We start from the raw sequence: 17,301 nt of genomic DNA, 5'->3' as shown, positions 1-17,301 counted from the left end.
TCTTTCTAAGCAAATAAATTAATTGATTATTAAAAAATAAATAAAAATCAACATAATTTTTTCCTTCAAATCATGCAGCTCTAAACACAAGTATTGCATGGGTGCTGCACTGATTTTATTGTTAATATTCTTTAATTGTTTAGGTTGAGCACATGTGTATGTATATATATTTTTTTAAATGTACGTGTTGCACATATTTAGACCTTAAGGCTGATTTATACTTCTGTGTCGAAACTACGCCATAGGTTGTGTGTAGTACGTGCAGGCTGTGGCGTAGCCTGACGTGCACCTCTCCAAAAATGTCACAGCACGTCAAATCTATGTGGACTGCAAGCACTGAGGTTGGTCTGCTAGTACTCCCTCCCTATGTATTTGAGTTTTGTGTGTGTGTTTTGCATTTTAATATATTTTAATGTTACAAAATAAAACAAAGCAAAGAACAAGTAGCATTACATCACTTTGTTGTCCGCGACAAACAGTTGTTCTGCCATGGTACAAGTCCTTGTGGAGATTGAAAGAATGCCATCCTCTGCTGTTCCGTTGTCCTCTCTTTTTTTGTAGTTTTAAATAAATGAGCTGTTCTTTGATATTTATTTGCTGCCGTCACAGCTGATGCTTCTCTGACAAGCTGGTTCTTCTTCGGCTTTTGCCGTGGTCCGCAGGTTACACCAGCAACATGCCCGTGGACACTTCAGACTAGCGGTACTGCACGTCGACGTGGACAACGACGCAAAAATATAAATGAAAAACGATGCACATTCTACGGTGTAGAGGCTACGGCGTATGTCCAACGCAAAAGTATAAATCAGCCTTAATACAGCAGTCGATGTGACCCCCATTACAAACATACATCTCACACAGACTCACATACTGAACCAGTCTCGTCATGGAGCGCCTGCTAAACTACTCAGAGCTCATTCAGGGCTTCACTGTGTGTCTGATTGTGTGAAGCACACACTATTAAACAATGTTAAATGCTTTCTCATGATCCTTGATATCACTTACATGTGGAGCCTCGCTGTTGGCTGTATAATAACGGCAGCGTTCAGTAACATACGTAATGCTGAAGTCAGAGGATGTGTTGAAAAGAGAGATGTCTAAATGTAGCCGAGGGAACTCCGCTTGTTATGTTGTCATGGCTCCTGCTCTACTGTATGGGACTCAAGCTGTTTCACAGTAGTGTTTGTGTCTCAGTACTTCACAGGCCACCTGTCTGTCTGACGAGCCCAGATCCATCCAGGAGTACAAGTACCCTGAGAAACTGCCCGGAGAGCTGTATGACGCCGACACGCAGTGCAAGTGGCAGTTCGGAGAGAAAGCTAAACTCTGCACTCTGGACTTCAAGAAGGCAAGTCCATTAATATCAGTATTACATATTGCTTTACATATTCAACCCCTTCTGAAAAGACTCATGATGTCAGATGAGTTGAGTGCACATGAACGAATCACATGACTGAACATTTTGTGTACTGTAGAAGATGAGCTGTTTAGGCCTGGCAGGAAACGCTGCTCATTTAGCCTGTTAATGAGGCGAACGTTTACACTGCAAAACTACATCAATGATAAAAAAGATTGCACACCTCAATTTGCTCTCATCTTGTTGTAAAGAGCTTTCTGTTCTTGTCAGGAAGCGAAAAGAGAGGAAGCCTTTTGAAATTGCCCAACACATACATGGCATTTCGACCAAAATCAGAAGAATGCACTTAGTTATGACTTCCAGACTTACAAATCGGAACTTCCTCAAAGCTCTTGAAGGCAGAATTAGACACAGACATATTAGACATATAGAGTTTCCATGCTGGTGCACACTTAACAAAACCTGCTCACCAACAAAACCGAGCATGGTCCTTCTGTTTAAGCTAGTTAAGAAGACTAAGTTTGTAATTTGCACACTGGCTTTCAAACATAAACTAACGTTCAAAGGTTTGGGGTCGGTAAGATTTTTAATGTTTTTAAAGGATTCTCTTCTGCTCACCAAGGCTGCATTTATTTGATCAAAAATACAGTAAAGTAAAAAAAAAAAAAAAAAAGAAAAAAAGAAAACCTTTAACACTGTGAAATATTATTACAATTTAAAGTTGCTATTTTCTATGTAAATATTTGTTAATATCCAATTTTCACTGAATTATAAACATCCACCAATCATTTAGAGGTCAGATCAGTAATAGAAGAGGTGTTCAGGAGTTTCAGGGATAACACAAGTCTTTCCACACATTTTTTTTCCACCGATGTCTCTTTGATGCATGTGTTTTCTGTGAACGTGTGACCTGCATCAAGAGATGTGTCTGATGCACAAATGCCCTGATGTGTGCTGATATATTCACGTCTGATTGCTCATAACATCAGGAGAGTAGTGTCTTTAATTCTCTACTGCTCAAATCAGCTGTAAAGTTCTTCTATAATGCAGGAATTCAGGTCTGAACTCAATAGAGGTTTGCTAAAATCATTTTTCCACTGTGTAGTCTATACATCTAAAATTGGAGCTCTCCGTGGAGAAATCTGATAGAGTGTGGCTCTGGCCGATCTCTCTTCAGTCCTGCTCGCTCTTGTGAAGCAAACGCAGAGCTAAATATACTTTGGAGAGATGCCAGTGGGAAGCTGTGTTCACTGCGCTCCTATTGTCCTGATCTCTACTGTACAAAGAAATGAGACGAGGTCATGGGCACTGATGCCACTGATGGGCATACATCAAGATGAATGTTAATGATAACATATTTTACAGAGCTGTATGTCAATGTATTACAATTTTTCAGAAGTATTATTAATTTAATTTACTGTTTAAAACGTATTCACAATGAAAAAATGTGCTTAGAAAGGACACATTAAATTGATTAAAATGTGACAGTAAAGACATTTGAAATGTTTTTACAAAAGATTTCTATTTCAAATAAATGATGTTCTTTTGAACTTTGTCAAAGAAAAATAAAATGCATCAGTTTCTACAAAAATATTAGGCAGCACAGCTTTTTTAAACATTGATAATAATCAGAAATGTTTCTTGAGCAGCAAATCAGAATCTTAAAATGATTTCTGAAGATCATGTGACACTGAAGACTGGAGTAATGATGCTGAAAACACTTTAAAAAAAATAAAAAACACTTTAAATTTAACAATTATTCACATAGAAAACAGCTATTTTAAAGTGTAATCATTTTTCACAATTTTACTGTATTTTTGATTAAATAAATGCAGCCTTGGTGAGCAGAAAAGACTCAAAACAATCTTACAAACCCCAACCTAAGTGTATAAGTAGATAAATGCCTTTGACCAAGAAACAGTTAGCAGTCACAAATGGAAATGGAATAATTATACTGATATAATTACTGTATTATTATAGATCTTCTTAGTTTTGAAGCATTGTTTTTTTTTTCCTTCACTTTTTAAAAAAAGAAAAATTGTAAACAAGGTTTTAAGCTTGTAATTTTGTGATAATGAATAGTATTTATATGGCCGTATAAAAACACGACAGTGTTTGACATTAAAGTGTTTCACTATCTCATAATCTGTGAAAATATCAAGTGGAAATCGAAGACGAATTCTCATTAGACTGTAAGAGCAAAGCATAAAGAGAGCCTCCCCATTTCAGAAGAGCAGCAGACGTCACTGAACTGTTTCTGTAGATGCTGAGCTCTCTCTGCTTTCACTGTGAATTAGCATCTTGATATTGTCTGGCAGCGAGTCTGTGATGAACGCTGTGTGATCGCTCTCCTCGTGCTCAGCAGGAACAGATTCGAGGAGGTCTCGCTTTAACACACAGCTGCAGAACTTGTGTTTGGTTCTGGACCAGGATCACTCTGGCAAAACGCCGTCTTTTCCTCCCATCTGTGCTCCCATTGTCAAAATATGATACAATAGTCCAGATGTGAGTAATACGGACACATCAGCCGTTCCTCGCTCATCTCACAGAGTGAGTGAATGAGACCAGCATTGCATTGAAGATGTAGAGACATGGGAGCTGCTCTTACAGGACAGTAAGACACTTTTAGGATGTCTGATGAATCATGAAGTATGTTTTACAAATCATTGTACATTAAGGGACTTATTCTTTTTTCTTTTCTTTTCTTTTTTTTAATAAAATGAAACTGGTTTAAATACCCCATAGTTTTAATAAAACTGCTCTCATATCAGGATGTTAAATTAAAAGCATTTCTGTTCGAAGAGCTCAGCGTCTGGCAGAGATGTGCAGGCCTGTCACTTCTCATATCCATGATAATAACCAAGTATAATCTCAGCTGTTCTCTAAATGTTTGATGCAATAGTAATGACAGCAGTATTGAGGACAGTCACTTGAGTACAGTGATTCTCTGCTATAAAAACATTACAAAAACCAAATCAACTGAACACATCATTTTTTATTGTTAGAAAACAAGCAAAACGCTTTGTTGCACTCACTTAACACTCACTCACACTTTTTTTGGTTACACTTTATTTTGATAGTCCACTTCAGACTCTCAGAGTAGACTGTTAGGTTTAGGGTTAGTAGAATAAGTTGAGATATACTTGCAAAGTTTCTCATAGTCAGTATGTTTTATGTTGTGGACCCATCAAAATAAAGTGATATTAAGCAGACAGTCTACTAATACTGTAATGACTGCTAGCTGACATGTAGTTGCAAAGTTACTCACTGTTAGTAAAATATCTAAAGTGGGCTCAAAATAAAGTGTTACCCATTTTATTTGTTTGTTTGTTTGTTTGTTTGTTGTTTTTTTATAAATGTAGTAAAGTTTAAGTTAAAAGGAAGTTTAAAAGGGTCCATATGGTGAAGACAAAAATAGGGAAATTGTGGCATTTTTAAATCCAGAACTTATTAAAAATATGAAAAATTAATTAGAAATGCACAAAAGAGTTCTCTAAAAAGTTTAATTAGTTGCAGAATCACCCACTTACAGTGTTTGTATGTGAAAATCTAAATGTGATAATCATTTGAAGTGCGGTTAAAAATTCCAGACAAAAGGGATTAATATTAATATTATTATTATTATGTGCATAATTTGCTAAATACAAATATAAAAACTGCAAATAAAACAAAATAATACAAATTACGATTGTAATATTTCAATCTAAATTAGTATTAATATTATTATACATTATAGCTGCAATATTATAATAGTAAAATTTATGGCTGACTGAATTTCTTCATTTTTGAATGTTCGAAACTTTTATTTTGTAGAATTATTATTATTTTTTTTTTTACTTTTTATAACTGTATCAATGTTAAAAGGAAATTTAAAATGGTGGTAAGAGCCAAGCCAAAAGTAGAAGAGATTCTGGCATTTAAAGCACAAACTTTTAAAAAATATTTAAAAAGCACAAAAAAGTATATTCTAGTCTTTCCTATGACTGTTTAAATGCACAAAACAAAACAAGACCCTTGGTTGCAGAATCACCACAAACAGAGAGTTTGACATAAACTAAAACAAACCAGACATGTCATTATTATTTCCAGAGAGCATTATTGAGCTGCTTTTGGACAGTCACACAGCACATGAAGAACATCTATCCATTGCATAGTGTGCTGTAATCCTTCATTTGTTCAGTAGAGTTATCGCTCAGACTTCTGTCACAGTGCTCTGCTGGTTAGTCTTTTATCACAGTGACAGCTTCTTTAATACATCCATATCAATGTGTGTCACACAGGACATCTGTAAAGCCCTGTGGTGCCACCGGGTCGGAAGAAAATGTGAGACTAAGTTCATGCCAGCCGCCGAGGGCTCAGCCTGTGGTCCAGAAATGGTGAGTCACGCTCACAAAACACATTCATGTCTTCAGAAGCATCTCGTCTTCAACAGAAATCACACCACACTCAGCTCAAACGCTCTGTTTCTTGTCACTGAAGGAGTTTAATCATTACCATCTACTCATGGATCTTCAGCGTGTGACATTAACCCCGCAGGGGAGAAATGCTTTCAGGGGTTTTGTTGCTCTTTCAGATGGGTTTTTAACAGATGTCTACTGTCTTAAACCAGTGTTTATAGACAGTGAGTGAACAATTCATGCTGAGAATCCTGAAAACACAGTCCAGAACATGACATTGACATTCACAAGAGAAGCTGAGGAGATTCATGAGAGCTTTAGATCACTTTCACTGGACCGAAGGCTAGAATAGATTCGGTTCGACAGGGAAACCTTTTGCATTGAAGAAGTTTGCATTGAAAGTGCATGTACACTAGACAAATCTTTCAAATGTATATTTTTATTAACTGTACTTGCTGATAATATAATATTAATTTAACAAAGGCCATTTACTGTAAGTGTATTTAAAGAGTCACTTAAATTATTGTATCACACTTTTAAAAAATTGCACTTTGTAATAATGTCAAATTAAAAGTTTCATTTAAAGGGCATTTTAAATAAATGTTTTAATAATCTTTTGTCGTGCTTTAAAGAAGTTCACTTATTTTGATGTGTTGAGTAACATACAAAAGCACATGTAAAGCACTTATAATTATAGATTTTTTTAATTATAATATTAACTGTAGTGTGTAATTTGATATTACATTTAAAGTTACTGTATTTTAAATGTACTAAATTGCATCTTCATTATAAATGTGTAATTATAAGTGGATGTAAATGCATGACATAAGTTTCAATAGAAATGACACTGAAGTCTATTTAAGTTTTTCGTAAATGCCTGTCAGCACATTCAGCAGTACTTTAACCATATTTCAAAGACAATAGAAGTAATTATGAAATTACATAAAAATATGTACTTAAGTTCTACTTAAATTCGTCGAAAAAATCACTAAGTGGGTCAAAATTTCATTCATTATAACACTTAGATTCACATTTAGATTATTAATTGCAATTACCATGCAACTGAATCTCTGAAAATATTACATTCCGTTCACACTTAAGTACATTACTTTAAAGTATAATATTTCCGTCATAAACAGTCTTTTCATAGCATGTTAAAGTGTACTCCTTTTAAACAAGAAAATGAGTGAAAATTAAACATGAATGCAGTTCAGAAAACTGCTGCCAATGTTTCTAGACCTCATTTAGGGTCTGTCTGTCATCTCAGACCCCTCAATCTTTAACTCATCCAAACACTTAAATCAGATTCAATCAGAAGTGTGTGGTGTGGATCTGGTTTTAAACTGAATTTTTTGCTGTTTGAACAACTAAAGGAGGTGCCAGGTACACCAGAAATGAATTTGCACTGCTGGTCTGAACCTCGTCAGACAGACAGGTCAGTGTTGTGTTAGACACAGTATTCGTCACTGCTCTCCTCCCTCTCCTGTCGTCCCATAGGATGCCTTTCCACTGATTCTGGCCCTTCACAGCAGATTGGGTTTAATGAGCTCATGCTGACCTCCTGGGCCACCTCTTTACTATCATATGTTACTGAAGTGGTTTTGGGGCATGAGGGTAATTACAGACCCGTCCTGAGCTGATCAGGGAGGAACAGCACTTCTCTGCTGATACAGAGGCCAGCACTGGTGGTCTGGATGTCTTTCACATGTGCTCCTCGAGAGGTGGCTCTGGAGTTGTTTGGTTTGTGATATATTAGACACGACAGTTTGATCCGAGTGAGAACCAGTGATGGTGCGCAGTGCTAATGATGACGGTCTCCTCTAGGAATCTTGCCCATCTGCGTTTAGGAAATATCAGCTCCGTCACATGAGTCAGAGACCTGGATTCAGTTACACACAGGGTGTGAAGAGCACTGGACTGGGACTATCGGTCATTCAGTCTTTAACCTCTCGCAAAGAGCTGAATTAGATGGAATTGCTGCCTGATGGGAATTAAAATGAATCTGTGAAGCTGGGCCATTCAATTACTAATTTCCACACTCTCATGTTCTTCCAGACCTTTCCAAATATCCTTCAGTTAAACATAGAATTTGTGAAAAAATGTCCTTGCATTAAAATTGAAACACTGAATCTGTTCAGTTCAGTGATGACGAAAAAACATTATAATGCATGACTCATGCAGAATATTCTGTGCATGGCTGCACTTTTTGGGATGAAAAATCTAATTGCAGTTTTTCTCATAAAAACTTCAGTTTAAAAATGCATTAATATAATTAATATCCAGATTTGATGTGTTTGTATGTAGGGCTGTACAATTTGGCAAGACATTTTGTGATTGTATATCAATAAAAAATATTATTTTAAAAATAATAATTGTAAAATTACACTGTAAAATAAAAAGATTTTTAAAAAATTATTATTATTATTATTATTATTATTATTATTATTATTATTATTATTATTATTATTATTTATTATCATTATATTAATATTATATTTTGCATTCCAACCGTAAAATTACAGCAAACGGTTGTTTTTTGTTTGCAAAAACCACTGCTGATAAGAGCTTGCTATTTCAAGCATGTGGAGATGGTGCATGTTGCATTTCCAAATGCCTCTAACACTAGCTTGCTCTATTCCTTTTCTGTTCTATCTGTATTTATTTATTTTTATTTATTATAGAATTAAAAAAATCCTTGCTTCATGTGCTGCATTAAACTAACTGAGACTTTTTTTTAGCACTTGCGTATCATTGCTCTTTTATTGATTTTAATTGCTTCCATTGTCTTCATTTGTAAATTGCTTTGGATAAATGCACCTGCTAAATGACTAAATGTAAATGTAATATAAATGCATGTTAAAGTGACTCAGATGCAGATGGAGTTCGTGTGAAGCAGCATTTACTGTGAACCGAGACAATCCTGAGATGCTGAAAACAGCTGTTCATGTGTTAATGATCAGTGCTGCGCTTCACTCTCAATAATGTAGCTTGTATGACTTTTTTGGTCATGAGGCATGTGAGACTAATGGGATCTAATAGTCAATTATCAGCTAATGACTGAATTTCTCTCTGTTCCTCATACAGAATATCCAGCAGGCATTAAATATAGTGAATGCATGCGATATGAACAATTTTTGTGATACTTTTATTGTGTTTGTTTTGTCATTTTGAAGATTTACATTCATTATACAGTATGGAAAAGATCAGAGATTCTGTTCTTTAAGAAATTATTTTTTGTGTTCATGTTGAGAGCATGATAACAGAATCGTTAATTTTGGGTCTACGATGCTTTTAAATGTAAAGACCATTATTGCTCTCAGACTGATGTGTGTGGGTTTCTGTGTGCTTTGCAGTGGTGTCGTCGGGGTCAGTGTGTAAAGCAGGGTGATGAAGGTCCTAAGCCTGTTCATGGTAAGTGGTCATCCTGGTCTGGCTGGTCCAGCTGCTCGAGAAGCTGTGAGAGTGGAGTGACCTACAGAGAGAGACACTGCAGCAGCCCCAGGTACATACCAGTAATACAAATTAAATGAGAGCATCCTCTTCACAACAAATTCAAGTTGTTGACATGAAAATCATGCATAACAGGATTTTAAACAAAACATTGCAATCATTTCGTTCAAAAGAGTAAAACTCGATACTTGATATTCATTTTCTCAATATCCAAGAAAGGCTTAGATCAGGCTCCCTCAAATGTTTGGCCCTGTCACGTAACGCACACAGAAAGGTAGATCCAAGTGCAGTATGTTTATTGGGGCAAACCAAATATCATAATCCAGCCAGGCAAAGTTCAAAATCCAGGTAATCCGAAAAAAAAAAAAAACACAAAAAAAATAAAAAAAAACGAAACATTCAACAAGGACTCCGTAACAAAGACAGAAACAAACCAGAACAACCAGAGTATTTATACACAGGTGCAAACAATGTAAGTGGAGGCAGCTGAATACAATGAACAGTGATGAGCAGATAAGGCTAGTGGGAAATGTAGGTTCTGAAGGGGGTGACAATAAGGGGAAGTGAGACCTCTAGTGGCCACCCAGGGAGACACAGAACAGACACCGTGACACTACCCCCCCTCTAAGGAGCAGCTTCCAGATGCTCCTCAGAACAAAATAAACACAAAATAAAGAGACCAGGAGGGAGGTGGACTGGTGGAGGCAGAACAGGGGGAGGGATGGCGGGCCAGGCCCGTGTAGGGGAACTGGGACCGGCAGCGATGGCTCCCCTGGTAGCCCAGGTGGCTCGGTCAGATCAGGGGGCCATGGTGGACCCGAAAGTTCAGGGGACCACGAGGGACCAGGCAGTTCAGGTGGCCACGGTGGACCCGAAAGCTCAGGGGACCACGAGGGACCAGGCAGTTCAGGTGGCCACGGTGGATCCGAAAGTTCAGGGGACCACGAGAGGCCAGGCAGTTCAGGTGGCCACGGTGGATCAGTCCATTCTCGTTGTGCAGACGGCCAGGGAGGAATTCGCCATTTGAGTGGCCCGAACGGAACCTGCCAATCGGGGAGCCAGTAAGGAGCAGGCTGTGGCGATGGCCAGGTCACGGCATTGGGAACGGCATCGGGAACGGCCTCAGACAAGGGCACCGCCTCGGGAACGGCCTTGGACACGGGTATCGCCTCCGGAACCATCTCGGGCCCCGCATCGGCCTCCGGAACAGCATCAGGCACCACCTCGGGAATGGCCTCAGGAACGGCATCGGACAAGGACACCGCCTCGGGAACGACCTCGGCATCGGGCACCGCCTCGGGAACGGTCTCAGGAACGGCCTCAGGAACGGCATTGGACAAGGACACCGCCTCGGGAACGGCCTCGGGCACGACCTCGGGCTCCGCCTCGGGAACGGCCTCGGGCTCGACCTCGGACAAGGACACCGCCTCGGGAACGGCCTCGGGCTCGGCCTCGGGCACCGCCTCGGGAACGGCCTCGGCATCGGGCACCGCCTCGGGAACGGCCTCGGACAAGGACACCGCCTTGGGAACAACCTCTGCATCGGGCACCGCCTCGGGAACGACCTCGGCCTGCGCATCGGGCACCGCCTCGGGCACCGCCTCGGGCACCGCCTCGGTCTCTGGAACCAACTCGGGCACCGCCTCGACCTGCGGAACAACATTGGGCACCGCCTCGACCTGCGGAACGGCATCGGGTCGGCACTCGACCTGCGGAACGGCATCGGGCACCGCCTCGACCTCCGGAACAACATCGGCCACCGCCTCGGCCTCCGGAACAGCATCGAGCACCGCCTCGGCATCGGCCACCGCCTCGGCCTCCGGAACAGCATCATGCACCGCCTCGGCATCGGGCACAGCCTCGGGCACAGCCTCGGGCACCGCCTCGGCATCGGGCACAGCCTCGGGCACTGCCTCGACCTGCGGAACGGCATCGGTCACTGCCTCGGCATCGGGCACCGCCTCGACCTCCGGAACCATCTCGGACCCCGCCTCGGCCTCCGGAACCATCTCGTGCACCGCCTCGGACTCGGGCACCGCCCTGGGAGCGGCCTCAGGAACAGCATGGGACAAGGACACCGCCTCAGGAACGGCCCTGGACACGGGCATCGCCTCGGCCTGCGCATCGGGCACCGCCTCGACCTCCGGAACAGCATTGAGCACCGCCTCGGCCTCCGGAACCATCTCGGGCACCGCCTCGGCCTCCGGAACCATCTCGGGCACCGCCCCGGCCTCCGGAACCATCTCGGGCACCGCCCCGGCCTCCGGAACCATCTCGGGCACCGCCTCGGCCTCCGGAACCCTCTCGGACACCGCCCCCGACCTCCGGAAACCGCATCGGGCACCGCCTCGACCTCCGGAACGGCATCTGGCACCGCCTCGGCATCGGGAACAGCATCGGGCACAGCCTCGACCTCCAGAACGGCATTGGGCACCGCCTCGACCTCCAGAACAACATCGGGCACCGCCTCGACCTCCAGAACCACATCGGGCACCGCTTCGGCATCAGGCACCGCTTCGGGAACCTTGGACACGTCCACCTGGACGACAGCGCCCTGCTCGGGAACGTCCTCCTGGACGGCAGCGGCCTGCTCGGGGAACGTCCTCCTGGACGGCAGCGGCCACCTGCTCGGGAACGTCCTCCTGGACGGCAGCGGCCTGCTCGGGAACGTCCTCCTGGACGGCAGCGGCCTGCTCGGGAACGTCCTCCTGGACGGCAGCGGCCTGCTCGGGAACGTCCTCCGGGCTTTGAGGAACGGCTGACGCCTGTCTCCTCCTCCTGCGGCCTCTATGATGGCGTGCCGGTGGCTCCTTGACGGAAGACTCAGGCGTTGAGTCAACCATCTTGTCTGCCAACACAGGTGTAGATTCGACCATCCTGTGCAGTGGTGCTGGGCTGGCGGTCATCTCGTGCTGTGGCGCTGGGCTGGCGGCCATCTCGTGCTGTGGCGCTGGGCTGGCGGCCATCTTGTGCTGTGGTGCTGAACTGGTGGCCATCTTGGGCATTGGCGCTGGCTCAGCGGCCGTGATGTGAACACTCCTGGGAAACTCTGGGATCTGGCACATCCTGGAAAAGTAACTTAATACTGTCTCCGCGGCCATCTTGGGCTGTGGCGCTGGGCTGGCGGCCATCTTGTGCTGTGGCGCTGGGCTGGCGGCCATCTTGTGCTGTGGCACTGGGCTGGCGGCCATCTTGTGCTGTGGCGCTGGGCTGGCGGCCATGTTGTGCTCTGGCGCTGGGCTGGCGGCCATGTTGTCTGGAGACTCAGGTGTGGTCGAAGTATCCCATTGAGCACGATGGCGCAGGTAATGGGTAAACCCCCAAAAGTCTAGGATCTCCAGCCCCTTCATCTCCCATTGAGGCAAAGGGTCATCCAAACAATTGTTAAAAAAGTCTTTTAGTGCTGCATCATTATAACCCAACCCGACCGCCATGGTCCAAAACAATTGCGCCAGGCCACCCACCTCACTCCCCCTTTGACGACGGGTGGTTAAGTTCCGGAGTCTCCCCCCCTCCGTTCCTCCATGGTGGCTGGGGAACGGATTCAAAATCCCACACCGCTGGATCTAGGCATGACGGCGTCCTTCCTGCCCTGTCGTGGCACTGGCTCTGCGGCCATCATGGGCAGTGGCGCCACCATGGCGGACTTGCGCTTCCTCTCCCCCTCCCCGTCCGCCATGGTGAGACAGTGGCACTGATCCGTCCCCCACGAGCCCAGGGTCGAAGGGGAGCCACGGTTGAGAGCGATGTTGCACCTCCTCTCGACCATTCCCTCCTTGGCGACCTCCCCTGGTTCCCCGGAAGACCACCAGGCGAGTTCCCTCAAACCTGCTCCTCTCCCGCTCTGTGGCTGGGGGAGAATCCTCGAAAAACATATCGCTGGATCTAACATGCAAAGGAGAAAATCTGTCACGTAACGCACACAGAAAGGTAGATCCAAGTGCAGTATCTTTATTGGGGCAAACCAAATATCATAATCCAGCCAGGCAAAGGTCAAAATCCAGGTAATCCGTCCAAAACAAGAAACATAAACAACATCCAGAAACACGAAAAACCAGGGTGACATTCAACTCCGTAACAATGACAGAACAACCAGAGTATTTATACACAGGTGCAAACAATGTAAGTGGAGGCAGCTGAATACAATGAACAGTGATGAGCAGATAAGGCTAGTGGGAAATGTAGTTCTGAAGGGGGTGACAATGTATGTTACAAATATTGTTGGCTCTTTGATGAATTGATTTTGTTCATAATCATTCTCTAGCCCACGCTAATTTCAAATAATGTGGCATGAAAATTCATGCAGCTGGCACAAGTCGCAACGACAGCAGAGGAGAAGAATCCGGCAAGGCAGGTCACTACACCGAGCGAGAAGGGAGCAATACACTAATGACCCAGCAGAAACCCAGGGTGGACGAATGCCAAAGGGAACCCTCAGGAATCTGAGCGCACAGAGGGAACAGGAAAATTATACTGCGGCTACGAGCACTGGAGCCTGACAAAACAAGACACGACAAGACAGGTGAGCAAGACCCACAAGATAGTCTGAGCTATCGGGATAACCACAACAGTCTGACAAAAGACAGCGAAACACAGGGAACTATAAAGGGGAGAAATTAGAGATAACAAGGACCAGGTGGGAAAACAAGATAAGCTAACAAGCAGAGAAACAAGGAGGGCGGGGAAACAATTACACCGACAACGCGCATGTGGCGAGCTGTCAAACAAGCCACGCACACAACACAACACCCCAAACCCAAACCCAAACCAAAGAACAGGTGATTAGACCAGAGACCCAACAGTACCCCCCTTCCCAGGAGCACCACCAGGTGCCCCAGGAGGAGGCCTACCCCGTTGCCGACGGAAGTCCTCGATCAACGAATGGTCCAAAATGTCAGCACCCAGCATCTCTCCTCTGGACCATAACCCTCCCAGTCCACGAGATACTGAAACCCTCTGCCACGATGCCGCTCGTCAAGTAATCTCCTAAACATATAGGTAGGGGATCCATCCACAAGACAAGGGGGAGGGGGGGCGGGACGATCGCCAGCAGGGTTAAGGGGAGAAGAAAACACAGGTTTAACTCTAGAGACATGAAACACAGGGTGAACCCTACCAAGAGCAGGAGGGAGCTTGAGCCTGAACGCCCCGGGATTAACCACCTTGCAGGGCGCCAGTTTACGAGAAGCACCCGGAGAGGCAGATCCTTGGTAGAAAGCCAAACCCGCTGACCACACTCATAGGCTGCTGTCTTGGTTCGTCCTGAGGTTCGGACCAAAACCCTCCTACCTTTCTCCCAGGTGCTGCAGCAGCTTGAACGAAAGCCAGAGCAGATGGAAGCACATCGTTGGAACTCGGATTGTTGGATGTCAGACATCGGAGCATTCTTTCAAGATCCTGGTTGGCCCGCTCGTATTGCCCATTGGTCTGAGGATGGAAACCGGAAGACGGACTCGCAGAGGCCCCGATCTGTCTACAAAACTCTTTCCAGAACCGGGAGGTGAACTGAGGACCTCTATCTGAAACCACGTCCACTGGCAAACCATTGAGATGGAAGACGTGATCCACTTACCAGTTGGGCGGTCTCCCGGGTGGAGGGCAGTTTGGGCAGGGGAATGAAATGAACCACCTAAGAAAAGCAATACACCACAGTGAGAATCACAGTGTTACCCTTCAATGGGGGAAGCCCAGAGACAAAATCAAGGGCAATGTGTGACCATGGACGGGAAGGAACAGGAAGAGGATTAAGCTGACATGAACTGTCTGACATCTGCAGCCATAGCAGGCAGAAGCATTGACGGATGGCAAACAACGTTCTCCGAATCCCTGGATGGCAGACCAGCCTGGACGCATGACCCCACTGAAGGACCTCAGGGTGTAGCGCAGCAAGCACCGGCAACCTGCCCACCGGGCACCTCCCCGGCACTTGCACCCCTAAACCGGCTTCCTTTACTCGCCGCTCGATGCCCCAAGAAAGCAAGAAAGAGCCCCGACCACCACCCCTTCAGGAAGGATGGCTTTGGACGTAAGCTCCCCCTCTGGGGCCCCGAACAGGCGCAAGAGAGCATTGGGCTTGACGTTCTTAGAGCCCGGCCGGTACGAGAGGGTGAAGTTGAATCAGCTGAAGAAGAGTGTCCAGCGGGCCTGACGCGAGCTCAACCTCTTGGCTGAACGGATATATTCAAGGTTCTTGTGATCTGTCCAGACCAAGAAGGGCTGCGCTGACCCCTCCAACCAGTGATGTCACTCACCCAAGGCCAATCTCACTGCCAACAGTTCTCTATTGCCAATGTCATAGTTACGTTCTGCAGGGCTGAGACGGCGAGAGAAGAATGCACACGGATGCACACCTTCCCATTGCAGAGGGAACGCAGAGATAGAACTGCGCCAACCCCGATGTCCGAAGCGTCAACCTCGACAATGAACTGGGCCTCAGGATCTGGAACCAACAAGACAGGTGCAGAGACAAAATGGGAATTTAATATGTCAAAGGCTACCTGAGCATCCTGGTTCCACATGAAGGACACCTTGGTGGAGGTTAAAGCTGTGAGAGGTGCAGTGATTTGACCAAAATTCCTGATGTATCGCTGATAGAAGTTGGCAAAACCCAGGAAACGCTGCAGAGCTTCTATCTTAGCAGGGTCTGGTTTAATCCCCCTAGTAGAGATGATATGGCCAAGGAACATAACAGACTCGGCATGACAATTCGCATCTCTCCGACTTGACGAACAACTGGTTTTCTAACAGACGCTGGAGGACCCATCTGATGTGCTGGCTGTGTAATTAGAGAGAGGGGGAGAAAATCAGAATATCATCCAAATACACAAAGACAAACTGATTAATCATGTCACCCAAAACGCTATTGACTAGGCCCTGGAAAATGGCCAGAGCATTGGTAAGACCAAACGGAAGAACCAGATACTCGTAGTGCCCGAAGGGGTATTGAATGCCGTCTTCCACTCATCCCCCTTCCGAATGCGCACCAGATGGTAGGTGTTGCGGAGGTCTAATTTGGTGAAGACCCGAGCTCCCTGCAACAATTCAAAAGCAGAAGACATTAAAGGTAGGGGGTACCTGTTCTTTATAGAAATGTCATTCAAACCTCTGTAATTAATATAAGGGCATAGGGAGCCAACTTTCTTCTGAACGAAGAAAAACCCTGCACCGGCGGTAGAGGTGAAATGGCGAATGAGCCCAGCCTGAAGTGACTCACGTATATACTTGTCCATGGCCTCTTTTTCAGGACCAGAAAGGGAATATAAATGACCCTTAGATAGAGAAGTACCCGGGAAAAGGTCAATGGCACAGTCGTAAGGACGATGCGGAGGTAACAAGGTGGCCTGGGACCTACTGAAGGCCACACAAAGATCACAATACTCCACTGGGATGCCAGTCAGGTCAGAGGAATTCACCTGTGAAACACAAGACACAGAGACAGCAGGAAAAGCAGCACCCAAACATGACACGTGACAAGACTGACTCCAGGCTAAAATAGAATTACTGACCCAGTCAATATGTGGGTTGTGTTTCAGCAACCACGGATGTCTCCTCCTTCTGTTGCGGCGTAAGCCGGAGACGACCCAGTTGCATGAGCTCAACATCAGAGGACTGAGGACTCGCCACAATGGACGAAGAGGACTTCAGGTGGCGCCACGGAGAAGTGCTTTGCCGGTGTTGGTGGTGGCTGAGACGGCCCTCCACACAGAGCGTGAGATTAATCAAATTATCCAGCTCTCGGGGAAGGTCCATGGCAGCTAGTTCATCGCCAATGGCAAAGTCCAGCCCCTCGAAAAATCACGCGCGCAGCACGCCTTCATTCCAGCCGCACACTGCGGCTAGAGTCTGAAGTTGTATGGCATAGTCGGTGACGGAGTTCCTCTTCTGTGACAAACAAGACAGCTGAGGTGCCGCCTCATCACCCTTGGCTGATCGATTGAACAATTTAGCCATCTCCTGGTGGAAATCTGCAAAAGTAACACAACAGGGAACATGTGATCTCCTTACAGCAATTCTCCATTCGCAGGCACGACCCGAGAGAAGAGTGAGGACATAAGAAACCTTAGCCTCTTCAGTGGCATAACATCGAGGCTGCAGTGA

The 17,301-nt window shown here is 45.2% G+C and overlaps 1 protein-coding gene across 4 annotated transcripts in view; it reads left to right on the top strand.

Annotated features, from left to right (window-relative positions):
* Positions 1–17,301, top strand: part of LOC109106373 (A disintegrin and metalloproteinase with thrombospondin motifs 16-like) — a 93,110-nt gene that overhangs the window by 29,091 nt on the left and 46,718 nt on the right. For all 4 annotated transcript variants that reach the window (XM_042740469.1, XM_042740470.1, XM_042740468.1 and 1 more), the window contains 3 exons: positions 1,195–1,348; positions 5,638–5,733; positions 9,108–9,256. In XM_042740469.1, coding sequence (XP_042596403.1) covers positions 1,195–1,348; positions 5,638–5,733; positions 9,108–9,256 — 399 coding nt within the window. The remainder of the gene's footprint in view (positions 1–1,194; positions 1,349–5,637; positions 5,734–9,107; positions 9,257–17,301) is intronic.

The sequence above is a fragment of the Cyprinus carpio genome, chromosome B16 (assembly GCF_018340385.1).
Source record: "Cyprinus carpio isolate SPL01 chromosome B16, ASM1834038v1, whole genome shotgun sequence".
Taxonomy (NCBI): domain Eukaryota; kingdom Metazoa; phylum Chordata; class Actinopteri; order Cypriniformes; family Cyprinidae; genus Cyprinus; species Cyprinus carpio.
Note: the sequence above shows the minus strand (reverse complement) of the source record. Positions and strands in the feature narration are given on the sequence as shown.